The sequence below is a fragment of the Lepidothrix coronata genome, unplaced genomic scaffold (genome assembly GCF_001604755.1).
Source record: "Lepidothrix coronata isolate B3197 unplaced genomic scaffold, Lepidothrix_coronata-1.0 Scaffold167, whole genome shotgun sequence".
Lineage (NCBI taxonomy): Eukaryota > Metazoa > Chordata > Aves > Passeriformes > Pipridae > Lepidothrix > Lepidothrix coronata.
In genome coordinates this window covers 948702-974277 of record NW_016690347.1, presented here as the reverse complement: position 1 = coordinate 974277, position 25576 = coordinate 948702, and the positions used below count along the sequence as shown (strand labels likewise).

At 38.7% G+C, this 25576-nt stretch overlaps 1 protein-coding gene across 2 annotated transcripts in view; it reads left to right on the top strand.

Annotated features, from left to right (window-relative positions):
* Positions 1 to 19807: 19807 nt before the first annotated feature.
* The window catches only part of HBS1L (HBS1 like translational GTPase), a 60463-nt gene continuing 54694 nt past the window's right edge, over positions 19808 to 25576 (top strand). The window contains exons 1-3 of one of the 2 annotated variants that reach the window (XM_017829701.1): positions 19808 to 19967; positions 22614 to 22679; positions 24644 to 24781. In XM_017829701.1, the coding sequence (XP_017685190.1) occupies positions 19925 to 19967; positions 22614 to 22679; positions 24644 to 24781 (247 nt within the window). In that variant the 5' untranslated portion in view covers positions 19808 to 19924. The remainder of the gene's footprint in view (positions 19968 to 22613; positions 22680 to 24643; positions 24782 to 25576) is intronic. The other variant, XM_017829700.1, reaches the window with a different exon arrangement.

Sequence of the window (25576 nt, the reverse complement as noted above, 5' to 3'; positions counted from 1 at the left end):
TGACTGAGTAATGTTCAAACTGTCAAATTTCTCATGAACAAATTAGCTGATTCTAATCTAGTTGACATCGGGAAACCATCCAGGAGACTTTTTTTTTGATGGTAAAAGATGACTTTTTATTGGAACTGAAACAACTGCTTCCTTGGCTCTGATTACATCCTTCCTCATCACAGAATGCTTGGTATGGCAATCAGAGAGAAGCCTTATTCCTTGTCTTGTGCATTCTGCCTGTGCATCAAGACAAAAGGTTTGGGGAGCAGGATAAGAAAAACCTCTTTGCTGAAGGCAGCCTTGAGAGGAAAGCCTACGGCAGGCTGCTGCAGACATGAGAATGCTACAGCTTTGCAAGAAGGTTAGGCTAGATCTAGGCCGTTCCATCACACAACAGGCACAATTTTCTCATTATCCTTCTAAAATTGGGTCTTTCTCATCTACTTGGAATAATTATGTGCTCAAACTTTGTCCTCCTTGAACCTCTTGGAATCAAACCCCTGACAACAAATGCACAGAAGATAAGTTCTGATGTAAAACACTTCTGTTGTTATGTGGGTGAGCTGTGCCAGTTTTCAATTGTCATGGGAAATCTCTCAGTGTGCATATGATATGCTTAAATGTGGTGCATGGGAGAGCTCTTCAGATGTCTGTTCTTTAAGTTTTGTTCCAGTTCCAGCAGACTGGTCCACCAGCTTAGGTTTCTGGTTGAAGAATGAACAATTTGTTAATAAATGCCTTTGGGTTATAGATTAAAAGTGAGGTTTACCTCACTTTTAAGTATCAGTGGATGGTTGCTGAATGCTGGGGAACAAAAAGGTGACAACCAGAGGGAAGAGAATGAATCTCACAATTCGGAATTTGTTCAGAAACAAAGACAGAGAAAAAAGAAAACCCTTAAAAGGGGAAAATTAAGAGTTACAGCAACCACTTATTAGAGCTAATTGCCCGGACACTTTACGAAATTTGATTTCAGTGTGGGGGAACTTAATTTGCTCTTGGCAACAGAGTAGAATGCTTAATTCAATTTAACAAAAATACGTTTTTTGAAAGAGGAAACAAGACTGACAGAGTTTTGGCATGTCAACAAAAGGCAAGAATACAAAAAGCAAAGGATTAGTGAAAATGAAGATCAAGAAAGGATCAAAAATATATTGGCTAGAGTCCAGGAAACATTTGTTACATTTTATAAGCAAAGCTATTCTTCCGAAGTGTGTAGAACAGAGGAACTAGCTGATCTTTACCTAAAGCGATATTGGCCACCCTGCGTGCTAATGAACAGATGTCCCTATAGGAATCAGAAAAGCGTTGAACTCCGTACTGTAACTGAAATGGCATAAACTGCCAGGTCTACATGCATTAAAAACAAATGGAAAATTCAGTAATTGCAAATTTATATTGATCCATAACTAAACAATAAGTTAACTAATATGTTAAATATAACACAACAAACTGATTTCACATTTAGTAAAAGCTTTCTTGTCTTTTACTTCTATTTCTTGCTACATAAGGACTTGAGTCACTTCATAAAATGATCAGATAGTAAGCTTAAGAAAATAAGAATATTTTTTCCACGTGATGTTCACGCGCATTGTGGCAAAACCAGTGCCATAGGATAGCAAGAAAGCAAAAATATAGATTAATTAAAAGAGATCAGTCAAATCAGCACAGGATGGATCCAAACTGAGAGACCCCTAAACTTCTGATTATTGACTGTTGATGCATATCAGCATCACTTAGTACTTGGCCTTTTTCCTTATATGTTCCCCTTAGCAGTTTTGCTAGTGGTCAGTGCAGATATTGAATACTGAATACTGACTCAAATTGATCAGTCTTAGGTCTCACCCAGAATGAATATTTTTACAGTCTACTCCTGCACTCCTAAGGCCTGATTTTATTTCTGCCATATTTTTCTAACAAAGAACTTAAGAAAAATTTACTCTTAGCTACTATTCTCAGTGAGGTTGGTAACTAAATATTAAGCATTCTTTTACAAAGTGATATAGATTAGCTCAAGTCATGTTCAGATGGGTTTAGTTAGTAGCTAACCTCTTCAGTATTGCACTGAAATGGACTACGAGTGTTCACAGGGTCAGCAATGATATGAGCAACAAATAGCCCCAAGCTAATTGTTTTTTTTTCATGTGGTTGAAATCATTGATGTATGCCTTGGAGCAGAATTATCAGAAGAATTACTTGACTATCAGTGATTCCCATCCGAAATTTTCATATTACCTCTACGTAATAAGATACAGAATGAACAGACTAAAGAAATTCTTTCTGTGGTCTAAACTAGGAAGGGTATAATTTATTTTATTCAAATAATTTATCTGCAAAACAGTTTAAACTTAAATGAATTTCCAAAACTATTCAAAGCTATTCCAAAACTGTATTGTGACAATTTCCAAAACTGTTTTCCTGCAAAATTTGTCTGAATACCTTGATACATTTTTACCTTGCCTAAATTTAGATCAGCTGGAGATGAAGCCTTTAGGACAGAAGACTGTGGGAATGGTCAAGAGGATTAGTAATTATAGACCAGAGTCTTTCACTACTAAACTCTTTCCACATGGACACTGCTGAATGTGTCAAGTTACTTTGATTTAGCTGAACACAAACAACACATAACTGTCTCTTTCTGATACAGAAAACCTTTTTTTTTTTTTCCAGTTTATATTACGTCATGAGGAAAGGGATTCATGCTTGACTGGGAGGAACCTTCTCATACCTGACAGAAAGTTCAAGCTATTTTTATCTGAGCAATGATACTGGTGTAAGAAAGCGACTAAACTTTCCTGCCCAAGTAAGGTAGAAGTCACTACTCAAAGGCCATGTTAGTAGCCAAAAGACATAATCTGGTGGTATTCCAATGGTTTGCTATCATGAGATCTGTTCCCTTGGTCCTGGGTCCATCACCACGAGAATTACAAGCAATTTCCAGTCTGAGATAGAGTAGTCAAGATCTTGATTCTCTGTACTAGAAATGGCCTTTCAAGATACAAGGAGCAAGAAATGTAAGCAAATTTACCTACTACAGCCCACTAGTATGGCTGTTTAGAGGCTAAAAAGAAGAAAACTAAATCACAGTCTTTTTATATGAAAACTGCCCAAACCCATTTATTAAAAAAAAAAAAAAGTTTTGAAACAACTAGAGATTGTTGTCAGGGTTTTAAAAAATGGTAGTGAATCATCAGAAGTCACCTGCAGTGACTCATGCTTTGGTCAGAGTTTTCATATGTCAAACAGGTATTTTTTTCAAAGAATACCTTCTGACGTTTCTTTATTTTCAGTTATTCAGGATATTCCTTCGCACTGAGTCTTCTACATGAGTCCATACTATGAACATAAACACTTCAGTCTGTCAGACTAGCTAACTGTGCAACATTATGTTCTGTACCTCTTTTGGTTCAGCCATTGCAAGCTTTGAATAGTCAAAGACATCAACTTACCTTTGGATCATAGTGTTTTGAGTCAGAAATCTATGTATAGGTAACCAAGAAGAACTCACTTGCTGGGTGCTATAGGATGGGAGGCGTGGGCTTCCTCCCTTCCCAGGCACTGAGAGCATATTTTCTGCCTCATGCAATCTGGCCGTATTCCAGGGCCCACTGAAGCCCTCTCACATTTGAGTTCACTGAGCTTTGGACCTGGATACTCATGTAGAGTGCAGCAGGCATATTGTTAATTGACATTGCCCTCTATAACATTGCCAGGATGATTTTAGTTGTCTGCTGAAGCAATACTAAAAGACTTTTAAGAAGTAGGATGTAGTTGTGCTCCAGGCTTCCTTCTTAGCTCCTGCCTTACTAACCACCTGTGCAATGGCAGTTCTTAGAGGTTCAACAGCAGCTAGGTGGGTAGAATTTCATCTTCACATAATGCACTATTTAGTATGGTACCCTGCTTATGCTACTTCCTTGAGGATATACGCCTAAAACCACTTCACCCCACATTCAATAACACCTGTTAATTATTCAGTAGAATTTTTTGACTGTACTCAGTCTCTGGGGAAGGGTCTTGCTGCTGATTTAAAAGATGACTTTCCAATTGGCTTGTTTTTTAGTATTCTTTTCTGTATTGTACATGACATGGCTATCTTTGGAATTTTTCATTATTTTTACAATTAGTGAAGGATTGCACCTAATAAATGTGATCTATCAATGTTATTCCTTATACCTGCAGTCACATTTGGAAAATTTGAACATATACAATAAAAGGGCCAGAGAGTTTCTCTGAATATTTCCTTAGAAATGAAAATATTTTTAAAAAGCATTTTTAAAAGTTGCTGTAGATATTTTCAAAGAAATTCATTACTGGTTTATTTTAAGCTAATGACTTCATTTTGGAGTAATTAATTGCTGGTTTCTTGATCTAGGGAGGAATATTCTTCACCAGTACAATAGAGTCTTTTACATAGATAGCCTGATCCTTTATACAGGTTCAACTTAAAATAAATAAAATAAAAGTTGTAATGCAGTTTTGCCAGTAGTTGCCCCTACACTTCTCTCTCCTGGTATTTTTGGTGTGAAATCAAGGGTTTTCTGTAGTTGAAATAAGCATATCTTTGGAACAGCTACTGAGACACCCCAGTGTTTCTGCTGGGCAGAGGGGTCAGGAGCACAGGCTAATCTACAGCAGTGACCAAGTACCCACAGCCCTTGGTAATGCCAATGTCGTTTACAGACAGTTTTGTCCTTTGTTCAACTCACCAAAGCTTGCAAAGAGTAACACTTGAAGTGTCTGGACTTGAGGAAGAAGTCATTTTGAGTCTCCTCTTCTGGCATATTAGAATAAAACTGGGGAAACATGTATGAAACAGTGTGGTCTATGGATATGTTATCTCTGTTCTGTTGTTTGACAGACTTTTGATCCTGTGATGACTCATAAAAAAGAAGAGTTGGCAGAGAAGCCACGATGGACCATGTGCCCCACTGGTGATAGCAATGAAAAAACAATGTCTTGAACTAAAAGCTTGTCTCAGCCTTTGTTTCAGAAGATACCTTTTGTTATCAGCCTTTGCTTTGAAACATATTCTAACAATTAATTATGCTCAATTTTGGTCTGGTATTAATTTTGAAAAGTCTTTGGTACATATATAAATACACAGTATATTAAAATACTTCTGGGATAGTTATTATTTTTAATTGGACTTGAGATTTTGTCAGGAGTCTGGAGAAAATAGATAATGCTAATTCAACTGAAATGATAATCAAATTTTCTGTGTGCCTATATTGCAACTGCTGTAATTGTATTTGTATTTGTAGTGTATCGTAATTGTATTTGTTTATGCAAGTAAACACTTCAATGTTTAGAACTGATGCATAAACATATCAACATATTCCTTAGCTATTTTGTACACATATTTAATAGCATTTAAAGATGCATTTGGGGCACTTCTTCATGCATATATTTATTGAATAGCCTAGTGCATTCTTAATATTTCTGATTGCAGGTAGGTTTTGCATGTGTAATTAATAGGTGGTTCTATAAGCAAAGGAATTGATGGCTTCCTACAGACTTGAATCCTTTGTCCCTTAACCATTTCGACCACGATAGCACCTTTCAAAAATAATTCCTTCAACACCTCCAGCGTGAAGGAGATGTCGATATCATGGCTGACCTGGAGAGATTGATGTGCTTTGTGGCCAGCTACTATGTGGACCTTCACCGGCCAAGAAGGCAAATATTTTTTTAACTGCTGAATTCTTCCTTTTTCTCTACTGCAGTATTAATGTAGGATGGTTGAACAAATGGAATTCCAAGAAACACTTAGGATCATAATTATCTTTGAGATACTTGCCACATTTTGAAATTTCTAGAAACTGGCCAGTGAGATCAGAAGGTGTGGAGCAGGAGACATACAAATGAGATAGACCTCTGGACATACAGCACAACCAAATACTCGTTCCCTTAGAAATTAAAATTTTAAAAAGAAGAGGTAAAGTTATGATGTTACAGTATCTCCTGTAACTTTTCAACAGCTCTAGGACTGAGTTTGCCCCAGATCCTATGGTTGCCCTGGAATCCGTGTCCTGAAACTAAGTTCATTGAAAAAGCAACAACTAAAACAACAGACAGTGTGGTATGGCTTTACCATTGCCAGCAAAACTTTGCAACAGTAAATCAAAATGTTTTTCTACTTAGTCCTAGAGAAAAACTGATGTAATAGAGCATGGAAATCCTACAATCACATGACAATATGGGCTATAAATACATTGTTCTCACACAGTGTTTCCTCTGATCTAGCCAGAATGACCTATAATTCTCTTGACTTGGCTTATTTTTACCTTGAAAAAAAAATTTCAGCATTTTTGGTGCTTTTTTATCTCCTTGGCCTAACTTTAGTCTTTTTTTTTTCATTTTTTTTCTTGCTTCTAGTATTCAAGGTCTGTTAGCACCTGTTGACTGTCTCATTTCCCACACTTTGTATCATCATGTGATAACACCAGCTGAAGGGCTGCTTCTAAAACAACAACCACAAAGGCAGACTGTGGTTTTGAGAAAGGCACATCTTGCAGAGGGTGACATCCAACACTACCATGATGCCACCTGCATCTGTATTTGAAGTAGTCTCAAAAGTAATATGAATCATGTCTGACTTTGTATAAGTGTCAGAGGTCCAGTGTAGAACCTTGAAAAGAAAATTAGCTGTATTCATAAAGAAGTTAGATACTAGCTAGCAAAAAGGAACACGTTCTAAGCACTGAAGTCAATTATCTCCATTAGGGTAATTTAAGGCCCTAGCCATATCAACACATGCCATGACCCCTACTCCTTAGTTCTTTCCCAAATACTACAGTCATGGACTGTGTACCACATTCCCATCCTACCTTATGATCCCAGTAGCAGCTGTGTGCACAGAAGGTATTTTTGCTTGGAGCTTCCCCTTATTCAAGAACTGTGAACATCTTCTTTCCTAAGACCTCATTACCTGCCTACAGACATTGAGTGAATAAAGAAGTGACACCTCCTGCCTATCAGAGAAGAAAACTCACCACCATCATGACAGAATTATGATTGGGCAGCAACAGTCAAAAACTCCCTCTTTTCTTGATGTCACCCCAGCCCTCACAGTCCAGAAATAAGGCTGATTTTAAGACAGCTTCAGAAGACAACTGTATAGAATTGTGACCAGTGTGTCTCTTTCAGAATAATTAATCTTCCTGTAAATATTCAGGATTTTCAATTCTGAAAATGCTGCTTTGTCACATCATGACATTTACCATGATCTCGCAAGGAATTGCACCAATTGCAACTGCTTCCTCACGTTACTTTCATTGCAATGGACAACATCTGCCCATTTCCTCAGCACGCACAGTCAGCCCACCTAGCTGTTAGTCTGCTTTCAAGGATAGCTACCACATCACATATTTACTTGGGAGAATAAACAGGAAACAAAATATATAAGAACTGGGATGCAGGTTGAAACTGTATGAGCACACAGCTTGGAGATCCTGAGGCCCCCAGATTGTAGTAAAGTGTACTACACAAGTTTATTAGATACACAGTAGTCAAGTAGATGGGAGGAGTGGAGTATGTAAAGAGGGAGTGCTGCATAAATGACAGAGAAGTAGCTGGAGAAACCTAAGAGAATGGCTGCAAGCTTAGATAAAGGTCACTGAGTTTTTCTTATATGTGCAAGTAAAACAGGGTCAGAGCTCATACGCGTGTACCCTTCTGCAGTTTCTGATACTCTACAGTTTTAGCACACTTCCAAGCATAAGTTTTGGCCCTCAACAACTAGCACCACTGTCCTTGAAAACGTGTAGGTTTCGCTAAGTGGACAGCATGTTACATTAACCCTTCCCATTAGGAGGTCTGGATAAAGTGAATCAGGTTGGGATGGGATGGTGGGGATTTTCAGATCTGGATTCAAGCCATGTCACATGGTTTCTGGGTCGATGCAGTCTCCAATCTGGTTTACTTAGAAGTATAAATGTAGCCCAAAAGGCCTATTGTAGACAGGGAGGCAGAACAGAGTGGTCATGGGTTGTTGGATGCAGGCCTCAACTTTTTTTTTTTCTGTCTTTGAAGCATTTACTCAAGAGATAAGGGTACAAAAACCCAATCATCTAAAAGCCATGCATCAATTCAAATAAGAACTAACTGCTTCAAATAGTTTATGTAGGAGGCCAGATTATGGGATAACATTAGACACCTTCTTGATGTATAATCTGTAAAATGATCAGTATTCCCGGACAAGACAGAAAAGAATGTTTACCAGAAAAGATTAATAAGCTCGCACAGAAAACAGGTAATTAATAGGTGTGAAGATCATAGCTGTCTCAAGGATAAAGGCAGTTCCACTATTACTGGATGTGGGAGCTAAGTAGCAAATCAGCAGGAACCTGTGTGTGGGTTATAAGTGAACATTGTCTTCCAGCTCTCACTGCTGATAGCAGGAAAAGTCTTACTGTCTTCACTGCAGTATTTCTAGTTAAACAAATCACACATATTACTCTTCATAAATTACTCATTGTCTTTTGCACACAGACCAGAGGTTTCATTCACCTTTTTGTAAATGTTTTCTTGCTTTTGTGGAGATCAGTGTTTCATTTTGTGATTTTTTTTTGAGTGGAGGCATTTTGATTTTTCAGGATCGGGTTGGTTTTGAGAGCAGAGATGGAAATACTGAAATCAATTCACCTTTGTTTCTTAGTGGGAGGCCCACAGGAAGGAGCAAAAACAAGTTTCCTCAGCCCAGACAAGTTTAGCAAGACAGTGTGAACTGAGAGCTGAAACATAGTCTCTGATCATCTGTAGGCCACGTATGTGATGAGCACAGAGCCCTTATTGTTGATGATGTACAAATCCCCCAGGAATTGTCACACTAAAATTGCCTAACCAACAATTCAGTGTTCAGTAGAACAAATTTACACTTATGAATGGGGACACTCTTTGAGAAATATTGTTATGTGAATTCTCATGTCCATGAATCAAACAATGAAAAAAAAGTTTATTGCATATAGTGCTTTTAAAATTTTATTTATTGATGGTGGGTTAGCTAAAATCCTTTATCAGAAGTCATGATTGCACCACTAAGATGATGGTCCTAACACATCTGCCTGCAGGTCATCCACATCTGTGTGGGTGTGTGCGTCCCAGACAGATACCTGAAGGACACATTTGCTTCTTCCCACAATCCTGTCTGACTCTCCCGTCATGGAGTCATGGCAATATTGTTGTTCTACCTCCAACCATTTTGCCACTTGAAAGGCTGGGTGCTGGCTTCACTTCTTGCTTTTCTGGGCTAAGTTTAGTTCATGAGAGGGTGCTGAACTACAAACAGGTAACACAGAGCTGGAGCTCACTGCTTTTGTTAAGGGTGAAGCTAAGGTCACTGACAAACAGCAGCAAATTGACAGCTGAAGGTACAAACACCATTAATACAAGAGCTTCGCAACGTACGGGAATATACCTATAGCTGGTTATACTCACAGAAGATGGATGGATGGATGGACAGAGGGATGGATGAATGTATAGCACAATCCCCCAGAATGAGTATGGCACTCTGGCTTTCCTTGCCACTCATGACTTCCCAGCTCCCATGCCTTCCCTAGTTCCTACCATCAGGAAACCTAATAAAGAGTAGTTATAACCTAGTATTTGCACACTGACAACTGAGATCTACTTTTTTAAGTACAAGCTTACTTTTCTTCACTGATCTGCTGAGCTGTGGTCACACAGGTCTCTCCAGACTTTGTTTTTATTAGACATTTATCCCTCAACTAAAGAAGGGAAACAGAGTAAATAGTAAACAACTATGTGTGTACTGCATAGAACTGGTAAAAATGATTGATTTTTTTAAAGTAATGAATTAATAAGTTGGCTTTTAAAAGGTTCTTAGAGATTTGGAATCTTTATTATTACAATTGTCCCTTTTCCTTGAAGATTTGGTCATGGGGAAAATGGGTATAGAATAATCCATTATTCCTTTCTTGCCTGGGGCTGCAATTATGTTAGGCCAGATAGTACCTATTACCTGCCTGCTTCCTGTTATTTTTGGAATGGTCTTAAACAAAGTGAAAGTGCTTATTCAGGGTATGGGAATAGGAAGGTTTTATTTCACTTCGCCAAATATAAACTCTGTTTTTAGCCAATATTTTACATGACAAGATAAGGACCAAAATCAATTCAATTTTATGTGAATCTTACAATAATGTCAAATAAATTGGATGAGACCCTGAAATAACATAATTACACATCCTGTGGGATCCTGGAGGAGATGTTGCATTGTCATTTTCAGCAAAAGCTGTATACCATGTGGCAGTGCCTACAACAGCTTTTTTCACTTTTTAGCCCTCACGAAATATTTATTATTCACTCAGTTAAGTGTATTATGTCTGTATTATACTCAGACTATAAATAGTCACATTGCTTATAACTTGAACAGATTGTGTATTTGAGCATTCTTATGAAATAAAACTAGTTACATCAAAGCAACATGTTCACTCATTCACCAGTAAAACTTTCTCCTCAACATTGCTGATGCAGAGATCACGTTTAAACTCTATTGAAAGTCTGTCTGTGTTTTGCTTTTAGCTACTGATATAAAGCACCGTAAGAGACAAATTTGGCTTCCCAGTCAGAGAGACAGCACAGAGACTAGCAATCTGGGTAAACCTGAATGTAGACCCAGTTTTACAGATTTTACCTTTACTGAAGGAAATATATGCAACCATGGATGAATGAATGAAACTTCATGGATGAAACTTCATGGATGAAACTTCCCTCAACTATTATTTTCCTTGTATACATATTTCTTATGGTTATATTTTTGCCTTCCATTTTCAATTGATTGATTTCTCCCTGTTATTTACAATAGAAAAACATGCCAACAAGATATCAGCAGCTCATTTCGTGCTTTGGAAGCTCAGAACCAGCGTGACTAATTACAGATTCTTTAACTTATATTGGTTAAGTAATAGAGTTTTCTACAATTTCACACATAGCTTAGGATCTTTTTCAGAATGAGTGCATGATGTAAAAGACAGGAAAATCAGCTCCTCTAGCTCTATACCTGAACAGAATTTTCTTTAAAAAGATATGGTTGTTGCATTCAAGTTATGAAGTGAAAGTTTTAAATCCTGCAAAATCAATGTGCAGTGACATTAAAGGTGTCTGCAGATTCAAGAAATGGTGCTCATTTGAACAACAGCAATTTATTTCAGAAGCCTACACAAGTCATGTAACTTGTACAAATGCAACTCTGTTGTAAGGCTTACGAGCGGACTTCAAATACATTGACGGTCTTTTGACTAGTCATAAATACATGTGGGTTTACATCCATCTGTGAGACACCAATGTTTTACAGCTGTTACTCTGGTGTGCCAGTCCTGGAGAAGAATTGTGCTGTACTCAGTTGGGCAAAAATACAGAAAAAAATACATATGAGCCCTTTTCCAAAGAGCTGACAACTTGAGACAAGCTTTTTTTTTTTTTCTGGTTGAAAAATATTTACTTTTCAACATACAAGAAGTTTTCTTAAAAATTTCAAATGAATGGATCACAAAATATCTCTTTTTCCTCTTCTTTTTGAGAGGTGATAATTTTTCTTGATACACACTCAAAGATAATGTGTCGTCTACTTTAAAATACTGGAAAGCATCATGTCTTTATTGTAAGGTGAAGGAAGTCTCGTACAAGCATACAGTCCTTGCTAAGGCCCCATATTTTGTAAACTGGAAGGCTCCCTCACTAGCCTGGAAAAAAAAAATTGGTACCGCACCCAAGCTCTTTATTGCCCTGCCCTCAAGCACAGCTCATTACCTGAAATGCAAACTTTACCAAGCAGCAAAACACAAAGTTATTTCCCCAACTAAGGCTCCCCCCAAAGGCCCCTACAATCAGGAGACAATGGATCCAGCTGGATTTCTTGGTCCTTAGCAGGACTCATTTGATGCATTCCCTTTTGGTCAAATAATGGCTCAGGACTGGCTCCTTCCAGTGCTTCTCTCCCACCTCCTCAAGCTGAAAGGGGCTTTTGGTTATTTGCCTTCTCTTCACTATATTTCACTTTTTTTTCCACTTGATTTTGTGTTTCCACAGATAACATCCATTGACATTTTCTCACTGCCTGAGAACACAGATAAGAAATTTGCTATACCTATAATTATCTTTTGTTGCTCAGCTCATGGTTCCTCTAGCAGTAATAGGGTGTCTCTTTAAAACAATTTACTCCACTGGAATCCAATGTACAGTTTTGTAGTTTTGTTCTACCCAAATCCTCTCCTTTATATATTTTATTGGTCTGGTTAGTGTCAAATTGATTAATGAAAGCAAATGCTATTTGCATATTGACTTTCACAAGGTTTGGAGTAGGTCCCAAATGAGTTCCTATAAAAAGATGACCAGAAGCTTTTAGTTGGTCAGTACTACTAGAATTCTGCTATAGCTTTTATTGGGAATGAAATGCGGATTTTCTTATGAGCACAGTGGAATTAAATGAAGTAGGAATATTTTTTGTTTCTATTGCAAATAATGCCCTTACTCATCCTGCTTGTAACATTTCCAATCATTCTAAACTTTCCTTTAACAGAGTTAAGTGACCAATATGGAGTGCTGGTATTGCATCATAGTTGCAAATTATGACCTCAAATTGATGAAATCCAGCAAGCTACTTATGCACCTAGCTAATGCTTTGCCAGAATAAGGTTTGTGAATAGCAACTAGATGTTTTATTATTAAATTTTATTATTAAATGCTATGGAGTTAAATTAATTTCTGATTAAATTTCACTGAACACACTTTTATGTGCCTTGCCAAATAGATTATTCTGACTTAATTCACCCACTCTAAATCTTGCAGTGTCAATTATTAAATACTGAATAGAAATAATTTCATTAAATCCTGAATATCCTACCATCGACCGAAATAATGTGGATAGATTGTGAGAAATTCTATTAAATACTTCAGACTCCAGTAATAGTTTATGTCTAATAAAACAAGCTATTCTCAGTGCAGTGAAGGGATGAAACACGGATTCTTCTGCACTCTTATCTGCACTGTATCTGCACTGTATCTGCACTGCACTGTTGTCCCCCAGCTACCCTTCACAGCAGTAACCAGAGCTGTCTCTATATCTCTATGACACCATCATTGGGCCCATACTATGACTAATGTGAAACTATAGTTACAGAGCCTGTAACAGTTCGCTTTTACCTGTTTTTCCATCTGAGGGAGCACTAATTTGAGTGCCTCTCTTGAATCTTGCTACTGAATTTTATGAAGATTAAATTTATGAAAACTCCTTTTTCATAAACTTTGCTTCTATAAAAGTTTGCAAAAAACCTCCCACACAGATTACTAATGTAGAAGGAAAATGATGTTAATTCTTGATTCTCATGAGTGCAGAGCAAAGAGAGATTTTGTTGCTGCAGAAATCCACTCCATTCAGAGATGGTGTAGGTGTTATTTTAGGTCAGATGTGTTAGCCTCTAAAGAAGTTGTCTGCAGGAATCCTTGGGGCAAGGTGCACCTGATTCAGTATGAAGTATTGTGGGAAATTATTTTATCCATAGCAGAGGGACAGAAAGGACCATTTCTTACCATTGTGTCTATGCATGATTTGGGGGGAAAAAAACTACTTTTATGTTAACTGTATTTGGCTTACACTGCAAAGCTTTTGTGTCCTTCAGGCAATTCATTACATGGATACAAACATAAAACACATGTGGACTTCAAGACAAAGATTAAACCTCACTACACTTGCAATCAGCAACATTGAAAATCACATAAAACAATTATGATTTTAAACACGTGAAGAAAAATTTTATGTAGTTAACCTCTCCTCAGAGGTAGCTTAGAAAGTGAGAAAATAATCTTTTCAGAAGTGGATATTTTGGAGGTAGCATGATGTTTAAATAGAACAGCCACATCTGTTCAGCTTTGGACACCAGTATTAAAATATGGATTCATAAGGCCTAAGCCATGTTTGTTTTTATAAAAAGTGTAGATATGAAAATTGGGGAGATGAGTAAGATATCTCCAGTTAAACTGAAATGATGCCATCACCAACGAGGTAGCTGCTGCAGCACCCTAAGACCAAAAGCTTACATGTTCCTTTTCATAATATGTGGTGTACAAACTTGGGAATTTGGACTGGTACTTTTTTTTAATTGGTGTTTCTCCTTTACACTTTGTGGGTAATGTTTTCCTATTATCGAGGTCTTGCATATTTTCAGCACCCACCCAACTCTGTGGTATTATATATATTTTTTAAAGGTCTGAGTGACAAGTACATTGATATAAGTGAATCATCATTTTGCAGGCATAAAATTTTATCAGATTGGTTTTCTCATAGATTTATACATGTAAGACAGTGCATATGCCATACAAGATTAGCTCATGGAAGATAGGACATTTGTTCTAATAGCAAGTGATAGAATTTTATACTTTAAACATGTGAGGCAAACTAGATAGTAAATGAGTGTCTTGTTAAGTAGTTTCTGGTTATCAGATAAAGAGAAAAAAACAAACTAAAAGGATATTATTGTTCAAGATTGGGCCAAGTTTCCATTCCCTGATAGCGTCACTGTTTTATGCTGCAGAACTACATTTGACTCTAGGATACATAAAATATAACCAGATGACAAAGAAAGAAAAGCAAAATTAGAGTATTTGAAGTGCATTATATTCTGTGATTGCAATACCTACTATGGGATTCTCAAGTCTGCAGTACATCAGAATTGGTTTAGAGATAAAGAGGGACTTGGGAGAGAGATCTAGTTCAATGCTGAATGAAAATTGATTACTTTTACCAGGTTAAAATTCATCTTCTTTCAGTCTCAAGGAAATTGAGAAATGCTTTTACTATGAGAAAAAAACCTAAAGGTTATTTCTAAGTATATACCAAAGTGTTTCAGGAAGTGTAGACATAGATAAAGTCAGCAAAATATTTTATTCCTTATTGTAACAGAAAGTTTACATACTTATGAGGAACACAAATGTGGTGGACTTGGCAGTGTTAGGTTTATGGTTAGACTTGATAATCTTAAAGGTCTTTTCCAATCTAAATAAGTCTCTGATTCTATATTAAACTACCCAAACAGGCCACTTTTCCAGATCGAATTGTCATTACATTACCATTTGCCATCAGTTGCCATCTGACTTAGCTAGATTCTGTTGAAATTGTGTAAGGTCTTGACTTAACATAAATCACTAACTCACATGTGAAACTTGTCATTGTGCACTGATGCATTATCAAATAAATAATAAATATATTTAACAAGCTCATTCATACTGTGGAAAATTGGAGACACTTGCTGTTTACCATATGTACATAATGATCATTTATTAATACTCTTTGTTTTCTGACTTCTAAATCAGCTTCTGACTATGTGGCATCATTTTAGACAAAATCAGACACGTATTTATTGACTGCAGTTCTTTTGAGCTAGTCAGGTCATTTATCAGCTGGAAAAGTGTTTAGTGACATTGACAATATCTATATTTTAGAACTTAACACCCACACCTGGTAGTGTGGTAAAACATCTGGAATTACGCTGGTTTTTTCCCAGACGAGGCCTTACTTGACTTTGGTTTAAATGGACAAAATATTGAAATAGACTGAATATATTGTAACTAAGAAAACTACTAAAAATCTTGGTAATTTCACTTTAAGAAGAAATAACATCATTTGAAAGACTTTCTATTTAGCTAAAAAGACATTATTAAATATTTTATTAATTGATTCTTACTGTTAAGGGAAAAAAAAAAAAGTGGTGCTGGGGTTGGGAATGTCCAGGAGACTGCTGAATAAAAGAGGATGACCATCTGGATTGAGACTGGTGATCTTAGTTGACTTCTTAATGCACACACCTTAAAGTAACATATAATCTCAGTGGGCAGGAAGGAAATGAATGCCCAAAATGTTTACTAGAACTGACTAGAATGACTTCTATTACTAGAAATGACCTAGTCATTCCTCAGTCAGAGCTGATGGAGCAGGTTCTCTGATGGTGCTTTAATTGCTGCTGAAGTAATAATATTTAGTTATAGATTGCTTTGCTATCAGATGAATACCTTTCATGAACCTTGTATTCACATACAAGTAGCACTAACTGAGATATATCTAGGGCTTGAGGACTAAAGCTCATTATTGCTTGAACACCTTCCATAAAACATTAACATAGGTCTCATAATTAAGGAAAGGTAAGGAATGATCACGGTGTATTTATGACTCTTTGAAGATAGTACTGTAATATGAAATAATTGTGCTTCTGTATGAAATTGTTGTCCTTGGAGTTTCTTTCTTTAGGTCTCATATGTTATAACCTACTACACTTGAAATGAAGAAAAATAGCAACCTTTCAAGTTCACTGTTAATGCCATGGAAAGACTACATAGTGATGATCTTTATATTTTTACAACTATTATTTATTTTCCAGTTTTGAATACATTCCGGACTCAGGTTTTTAATTTAGAATTGTGCTACCCTGGCTGTGTAATATTAAATCATAATGTATGATAGCAATTCCTCACTTTTGTACCTTTGACTCATATCAACAGATTGGGACTGATAAGGATCAGCACTATCAAACCTCTGCTGTAGAGAATATTTGGGTCACTAAAGGTCAACAGGACACCGGTATTAAATAGAAATCTTTGTTTCTGGTTCTGTTTTAATCTTAGCACCATATGAAAGATATTATATAGAACCTAAGCCTGTGCAGCTGCATGTGCTGCTCTGTACAAATTAGTTAGAAATATGCAAATAACATAGGGAAACGATCTGCAGCTTTACATACAATTTGTATATGAACACAAACTTTGGCTTATGGTTAACACACCCTGCCTCTAGCGGTGACCAGGAAGGATGTGGAGTCGTAGATAGTGACAGTTTTGGCATGTGGGCCAGGACGAGACAATAGTTAGGTGGCAGTTACAAAACCATGGTATGTGTGTTTGTAGGGATGTGTGGCTGTGTGGTGGGGTATCCGAGGACACCTGGGGCATGCAGGTGGCTGGAGGAGGCTGGATTTTTGGTATTGTCAAGACCAGATAAAACGATGGTAAATAAATTATTAAAGGTCTCAAAGATGAAGACATGTGACTTGAGAAACATTAATGGGATTGTCTGCATAACAGCTCCTGAGCATGTAGACGAATGCAGGTACCTGGGGAACAACTTGGCTGGCAGATAATGGCCAGTCTTGGCTGGCAGATAATGGCCAGTCTCTCAGAACGTAGGTTTGTTTAGAGTGACCTTCTCTTAGATGGATTGCCTCACAGGGCTAACGAGCTCCATCTGCCCAGGGGGCCGGGAATCGAACCCGGGTCGCTCCATCTGCCCGGGGGGCCGGGAATCGAACCCGGGTCGCAGCGGTGAGAGTCCTGCACCCTAACCACTAGACCACCAGAGGCTGGCAGATATAGAAGCAGATTCTTACAGAGCTGGAGGTTATGTGAACTGGGATCTCTCTCTCTCCCAACTCCCTCTTCGGCCAAGGCTTAAAGTCTTGTCTGCTTGCTCTTCTCTCTCTAACCCAACAAGAGGAGTAGCTGCAGGGACATTCCTTGATTATCTAATCCCTTGGCACTGCAACTGAACTCGGAGGATGAAACTTGGCATTAGATGGTGCCACAGTAATATGCCAATGAAGTCAGATCAAGGCCTCCATGAGACCTAATGTTTTGACATTTTGCTGCTTAACACTACCAAAGGTAATGCTAATTACTACAGCTTGCATTTACCTACAGCCGTTTATTTAATCCGGGCCACTAGTCAGTCACTGGATTGTAATAGCTATTTGTCATCAACAAGCCAGATCAATTTGAGATGATTCAGTTCCAGAATTGAAAAAACCTTGTAGTTAATTTCAAAGACTTTCAAACTTTGCTCCCATGGTGGTGCACAAATACAGACACATTATTTTGAGTGTATTTAAATGAGCATACCGTTAGTGAATGTAGGCCAATCCAGAATGCTCCCGTGATTTCAATGATGTAACTGTTTTGAATAAGCTTAAAAACACTTCCTTACATGTGTGCACATGCACACTTCCCATTTCTGGCTTGAATCAAACCTCTCATTGATAGAAAATGGGCATCTTATGTCTAGTTTTCCCCTGTAATTCACTTAAGTCACCACACAGACATCTAACACAGATAGACTCTATGTTACTAGTTTGTTTGGAGAGGCCAGAGACTGCTGAGTAAACTTGAAATCATCCTTCTTATTAGGGATGAATTTTCAACCTCTTGCTTTTAGCATATTGCTTGGCACATCTTGCCATGCTGCTTGCTATTGTATATTAGTTTATTTTCGGTTCTTGATCATCAGTTCTTGGTGTAGTTATCCAGGTGTTGGAGTGTGTCTAGCAAAGGGCAAGAAGGCTCAGGAAAGGACTAGAGAACATATTTCATGAGGAATGGCTGAAGGAGCTGAGTTTGTTTACTCTCAAGAAGTGAAGGTTCAGGGGGGACCTCATCACTCTCCACAACTACCTGAAAGGAGCTTGTAGTGATCTAAGGGCTGGTCTCTTCTACTGTGCCTGCAGTGAGCGAACAAGAGGAAATGGCCTTAAGCTGAGACATGGGAGATTCAGATTAGATACTAGAAAAAACTTTTTCACAGTTAGGGTGGTCAGGCATTGGAATAGGTTGCCCAGGGAGGTGGTGGAGTCACCATCCCTGGAGGTGTTTAAGAGGCATCTGCATTTGGGTGATATGGTTTAGTGGTTACAGTGTAGTGCTGGGCTGACAGTTGGACTGGATGATTTTGAAGGTCCCTTCCAGCCCTGATGATTCTATGCTTGTCAGAAAGAGATCAGTTTTGGCAAGGCCATTTATCTTGAGTTAGAGGTGTGAACAACAATGTGGGGGTGAGGTGCACCCAACTGCAGGCAGCCTCATGCTGCTGGTAGTGGGTGGGAGGTTGGATGCCAGCATTCCATGTCGGCTGCGGCACCGTGAGGGCCAGGGTGCTTCCCTGCTGCGGGCAGGTGAGGAGCGCTGGTGGCTACCCCAGGCTGAGCCTGCCCTGCGATGGGCTGAGCACAGCAGTGCCAGAGGCTGCTGCAGAGACCTTTGGCAAGGCAGCTTCATGTGTAAGTGGGTGGGCTGGCTATGAGCAGAGATCAGGGCTGGTAAATCTGAGACGATGGTGACTGGAAGCATGCACTGGAAAGCAGAACAGTCTGGGGAAAAACATGGCTGAAGAGAGATGGGAATAAGGGGACTCGCTAGAGAAAGGTCACAGTGAAGTACTCAAGACAAGCTTTCAGAAAGTGCAGATGAGATAAAGAATTTAGCACAGTGCTGACCAACAAGTGGGTTTTTGTGTACAACACATCTTTCCGAAGCCAAACATCCTGGCTAGCTTTGCGGAGCTATACCAGTCAGAGGGAAAGTAACACAAGCAGAATGACAGACTAGCTTGGCAATCTCTTACTGAGCTCAGGGCTAGTGTCTTTCTATTCCACTGTGCTTTGCCATTAGAGAGCATTTGTCTTTAGCCCATAAACCTAACGTGTATCCCGACGCAGCCTTAGGAAACACTCTAGCAGAATCACTGCATCATTTAGGTTGGAAAAGATCTCCGAGCTCATCGAGCCCAAACTTTGTCTGCTCTCCACCTTGAAAAGTAGACCACAGCACTAAATGCCACATCCAGCCGTGACTTGAACTCCTCCAGGAACAATAATCCACCCCTTGCCAGGGAGCGGGCTGTCCCTACCTCACACCACCCGCGCGCACCCGCCCGGCGCGAGGGCGGAGCGCGAGCCGCTCCCCACTCCCGCCCCGCCGGCCCGAGGAAGGTCCCGAACCACGCGAGCGACGCATGCGCGGTGGCGAACGCTGGCGGAAAGGTGCACGGCGCGCCTGCGCAGGGGGGATTCCGCCGGGCCTCGCAGGACACCAACATGGCGCCGTAGGCCCGCAGCACCAGCGCCACCGCGGGCGGGACAGCGAGGCCGCTGCTGCCACCATTATGTCGCGGCACAGGAACGTCCGCGGCTACAACTACGACGAAGGTAGCGGTTATAGCGAGCAGGCTGGCGGCAGAGCTGCGGGGCCGCCCCAGCTGCCGGTCCGTCCTTGCTCCCTTCCCCCGGCCCAAGCCCCTACTCCCGGCCAGGCCGCCCGTCCCGGTGGCCGCGGGCAGGAGGGTGTGGCAGGGCCGGCACGGGGGTAGGGGAGGGCCCGGGGGGCTGTCAGGGGCGGTGGGAGGGGAAAAGCCGCCCCCTCACCTCCCCTCGGCGGGGGTTGGACGGGGCTCCGTGCGAGGCGTCTCTCCGCCCCGTTCCCGGCCCGCTTCCCGCCTGAGCGGAGGGTCGGGCACACGTGGCCGCGCTGCCACTGGCATTCAGGACCTCCTCCCGGTGCCCGGGCCTGCCGGGAGCTTCCAAACGGGCAAAGCGCGGCCAAGCCACAGCTGGGTCCCCCCTGCGCTGCCTTGAGATGCCCAAGTTGACTCTGTTTTTCAGGAGCGGCAGTGACTTGAAAATAAGCCTCAATACAATTTTAACCCACCCACCTTTAGTCTTGTAAAACTTAAAAGTTGTGTTCACGGCCTAATGCAAGCAAATTGTTGCTGATGTTCAGCCATAACAAGAAATAAGAGGCAACAGCTGTTACCTGCGGAAGAAATATAATTCTTAAAGATGAAATTGCGCATTTAGGGATCGACTTCTTTTTCAGACACCTGTCCTGCTATACTTAAGCTTGCATGGAATGAACGAGTTCTGTAAGAACTGGGCTCTTACTTGCACTACTGTAGCTTTCTTTGTGCCCTTGCCCATTAACTTAGGCAAACTGTTAGTCACGCTTCTTTTTTTCTCAAAGTTTTTTTTGCTGTTGACTTGGGCTGTGGAAAAATGGACACGTTTCCAGTTGATACTGGTATTTTACAGAATCCTTAGTTAAGAGAGCAGCAATTTTGTTGCCTCACTTTGTCAGATTATTTAAAAATTACTAGAAATGCTTTTGCCTGCTCCTAGTCTTGCTGTTGAGTGAACAGACACACTGTGTATGTATTAGAGGTGCACAAATTCTGTTTTGCACTGTGATCTTGGAATATTTGTGCAAGTCATGTAAATTCATATGAGCTGTGGCATCTGTATGTCCCACCTTGCAGGTTTTGTATATGTAAATTTAGCTAATATAGGGAAACTCTTGGGCTGCATTGGGAATTTTACTGCTTGATTTTTCATCCTTTAGAGTTTTTTTTTCAACACAGATTGGTTGAAATGTTGATTTCAGCTCAGACTGTGGCATCTGTGAAGTTGAGTGCCCAATTCATAGAATTCATTTCATTGTTCACGCACTTATTAGAATCTTTTAATGAGGTTGTTGAGATGGACAGTAATTTGCTGTAGCCATTAAGTTGCAACTGCTGTTGGAAACATTACTGTTGGGTTACGTGTCCGGTCTTATTCTTGCACAATGTACTGCTTCTATAGTCACATACAATCATTTAAGGCCTGAATGAAGTAGATTTCGTATCTTCTTTGTTGCTTTATTTAATGCCATATGTTCTTTTTGTGCCACTTATGATTCTGTAATGCTTTATCTGGCCCAATTAAGTATCTCATTTCTAAAGTAAATATTTACAGTATTTTTTGGTTTCCTTTCATAGGAAGACTTCTGAGGCCTTAGATTTTGTGGCCTTTATATGACCATGTTCCATTTTTTTCCTCGTTTTTGAGTTATTGTGATCATAACTGAATGTGATATCTGTGAGTATGTTGGTGATACAGCTGGAATGCTTGAGTGGCTTCTACTCTGTTCTTTCTAATTTCTGTCATTTTTAAATAATTATTTTTATGGTCAGTGCATGCTGTGGTCTGTAAGTCTTTTAAAACAATAAACAATATGTATTACTTGTGAAACTGCCAAATGTGTGCAATAGGATCTTTAACAATAGTTTATTACTTTTTTTGTGTATTTCATTATTACTTGGAGAAAATTACAAATTTATTTTCAAGATTTACATAATACTAGGATTACTTTTTGGGGGTACAGGGCATAACTTACTTTTTCTTTGTGCTTCTTGATGCCTTTTTTTAATGAGGAAAGTATATGGTTATGTTTAAGTAACTGTAAGATTCTTACTTTTTGCTTGAAAAAATTTTGCATATTCAAAGGGAATTGTGAATTGGGTTTTTTCCCTTGCTGAACCTCATTTGAAAGGTGGATGGGCATGAGGATAAAATGAGAAGAAAGGTGAGAAATACATAGGAAGTGAGTAGAAATGCTGATCCTGAGTTTTTGGAGTAGAGATTGTAATTGAACTGTCTGTGGTTCAGACTGAGAGGTGAAGCAGAATTATCAAGAGAAGTGCTGTGGGTAAAGATTTGTGTAGCTGTAGAAAGTTGGATTTGGTCTGAGAGGGCAGCCTTCCAAAGGGGATGCTGAAGGAGGAGGTGTGAAGCATTCTAGCTCTTGAAAATTTTCAGCTTTTCTAATGAATAGAGTATTAAATGTTAAATTCTATTATTCTAACAAAATTCTATTACTGTAACTTAGAAATTCTTACCTAGGAGAATAAGAAGAACTTAACTGCGCTTCTGAAATACTGGAGATGCATAATTTCATAAAACCTTGTGCAAAAGCTACACTTTGAGTTGTAATATTATTTAGAAGTTGTGCACATGAATCTTGCTGGTTTTGCCTTATAGATTTTGAAGATGATGATGTGTATGGCCAATCTGTAGAAGATGATTATTGCATTTCTCCTTCAACAGGTTAGTTCATATAATTACATTTAAGTATTGTCCATTGATCCCTGCTCAATAAATTAAAACAATATTTAAAAGCTAGTGATGCTTTTGAAAAGTGCGTAATAGCCACAATCCTGTTAAAGTCAGTTATGTAATGTTAGTATTGTATTTTTGGAAGTCACATTAGACAACTGGCTACATCTTGACTCTTACAAGCATATTATATTATCTTAGATGGTCAGAATATACCTGGTAATGGAGAAATCTGGTCTGTGGGAATGTGTTGATAATCATGAAACATGTACTATCTGTTCAAATTGTTAGTACAATCTATGTGGGCTTAACAGTTGTGATTCTGCACCTGGTAGTTGATGTCTTTTACACAACTTTAAGCAAATGTGGGGCAAGGAGTCTTATTGTGGGATGTAATGCTGATCCTCAGTGGCTTCTCCTCTCATGCAAGGTCACGTGGAGGTAACCAGCCTCCCAGTATTTGTAATGTTGCAAAGTAGGTTTAAAAATAGTGATGCTGTGTGCTCAGGTAAGATGTAATTGAAGCAGCTCAGCCAAGAGGAATTTAACCCCACTGTAGAACCATTAGGTTGTGTTCTCCAGTCAAGTCTCTGGCAAGTTATCAGTTCAGGGTTTCCCCAGATTGGGTGGCAGTGTTTCTAGTGCTGAGTAGGCCCTGGAAATAGTACAGCTAGTGTTGATATGAAGCTGTGCTACTGCTGGTAACTGGTCTGGATCTAAATCCACTGTGACTGTGATGTAGTGTGTGACCTCTGGTCACAGGAACTTGAAATAATTAAGTCTTTAAAAGTCTGTTCCTCTTTCATGCTGTGGATTTTAGATGAGGGAATCTAGGTGTGTGGGAATCTAGGTGTGTAATTTTTGTATTTGTAGTCACATTCCCCAACAGATTGTCTTGCATTCAATTTCTGAGTTTAATTGCTAGATTTTTTCAGTCATTCTCTAAGAATTAGTAATAGCCTTGTTTATTTTGTGGTGAAAATGTGTAACTTATACTTTTTGCTCAAGTATAGACTGATAAATTGCAAAAATAATTCCTGCCTGTGCACAGTAATTTTCCTAAGAACTCTTTGTGTGTAAGCTTCATTTATAAAATAATCTGATCTAGATCGTCTAATGATCTTTTAATAGTTGCTTCAGTTTTGGTGACTGAATATGAAACAGTATGTGTGCATTTGGGAAACAGTTTCTAAGGCTATACTACTTCACTTCAGGATATATGTATGCTTTCAGTATGTATGTCAGAGCTGGGGGGCATATTACGTAACATAGGGCAATTTGTTTACATTATACCTTGCACATTTCTGAGAGTGTATAATGACTGGGGCTCTTATTCAGCAAGTAGTTTTATCTATATATGCCTTAATGTGTTGCTAAATCAGAGTGAAACTGTACACTTGTTTAAAGTTTTGTGTGATTATACATTTTAACTCATGGGCTGTGTTTCCAATGAAATTCCAAGAAGGGAAGAATATGTTCAACTCTATGAAAGTCCTCTTAGTAGTTTGACAGTGACATACTGTAAAAGCAACGTGAATTTCATGATGCCTTTTTTTTTACTTGAAACTAAAGTAAAAAAAAATCTGGAGTAAGGCTCTGAAGACATTAGGCCACAGATGGTAATTTGTATAAAAAAATACTGTTTTTCAAACCATTAGTATATTCTTTTGTTCCAATACTGAACTTTGCAGAATTGTTGGATTACATGGATACAAGGATATTGGCCAGTTTGTAGTTTCACTGTGATGATGACTTATTTATATTCTAGTATGAGCTGTTGTATGCTCCGTGTAGTTCTCAGGTAGTAGTGATTATACAGCAGTGTCCCCCCACCCCCTTGAAACCACTGCAACAATTCAGTCTCCTAACTTATTTTCCGTTTACATATGTTTTGTTTTTAAAGGAAAAAAAATTTGACTTTTTTTTTTACATACTTCATTTTTTATCTAATGCAGCAGCTCAATTTATCTACTCCAGACGAGACAAACCAGCCACATTTGCTGAGCCTTTAGAAGAAGAATATGGCTATGAAGGTACCGATGATACTGCTGATTATTTTACATCCGGTCATCAGTTGACTGAAGTTGATAGAGGTAATTATAGAAAATAAATAACTATCAGAATAATCTCATATATTAATTAAGGATTTACTAGTATAGTCTTAAATTAATGTTTCTTGATCAACACTGCTCACAGTTTTGTAACCTTGTGGTAGAACAAGACCTTCCATGAACGTAGCCTCAGTGGTGACTTCAAATTTTTAACTACCTTTTGTGAATTACTTGTAACTTGGTTTCATACACTGAAACGCGTTCCTACTTTTTTACTAGAAATAATGAGATTTCATGTGAAATTCAGACATAAGAACAGCTGTACTGATTGCTCAAGTCTTGACTCTTGAATACTGAGTATTTGTAGCATGATTTTTTGCTTGTTTTGCATTCTGAAGTATAGCAATTAGCAGCATTAGAGGGGTTTTCAAAGTATCTCATTTCCTTGAAACAGTAGCCAATATTCTCTACAATCTTTTTTACTTTGTTTTGAATTCATAAGACTTTTGTTTCCATTCAGTCTTGCAGCCATGAATTCCACATTACAAGCTAACTTCTGAGCTAAGTGGTGAGGGAAAAAATACTTGCTTTCGTTTTTTAAACTTGCTGCCTGATTGCTTAATTACTTGCTTTGTGAAAAAGATTGACAAGTCTCTTTGTAAGTATTAATAGATAATATAGTTTTTAATGTTTTTGAAATAATCAGGGTTATTTTTAAAATGTTGATAAGCTCAGGTAAAGTGCGTTGAAATTTGGTACTTAAAAGAAGTTGCAGAAAATTCAGAGCAATAGATAGAACAGAAACAGTTTTGATTCCATGTCAGTTACACTGGTAGA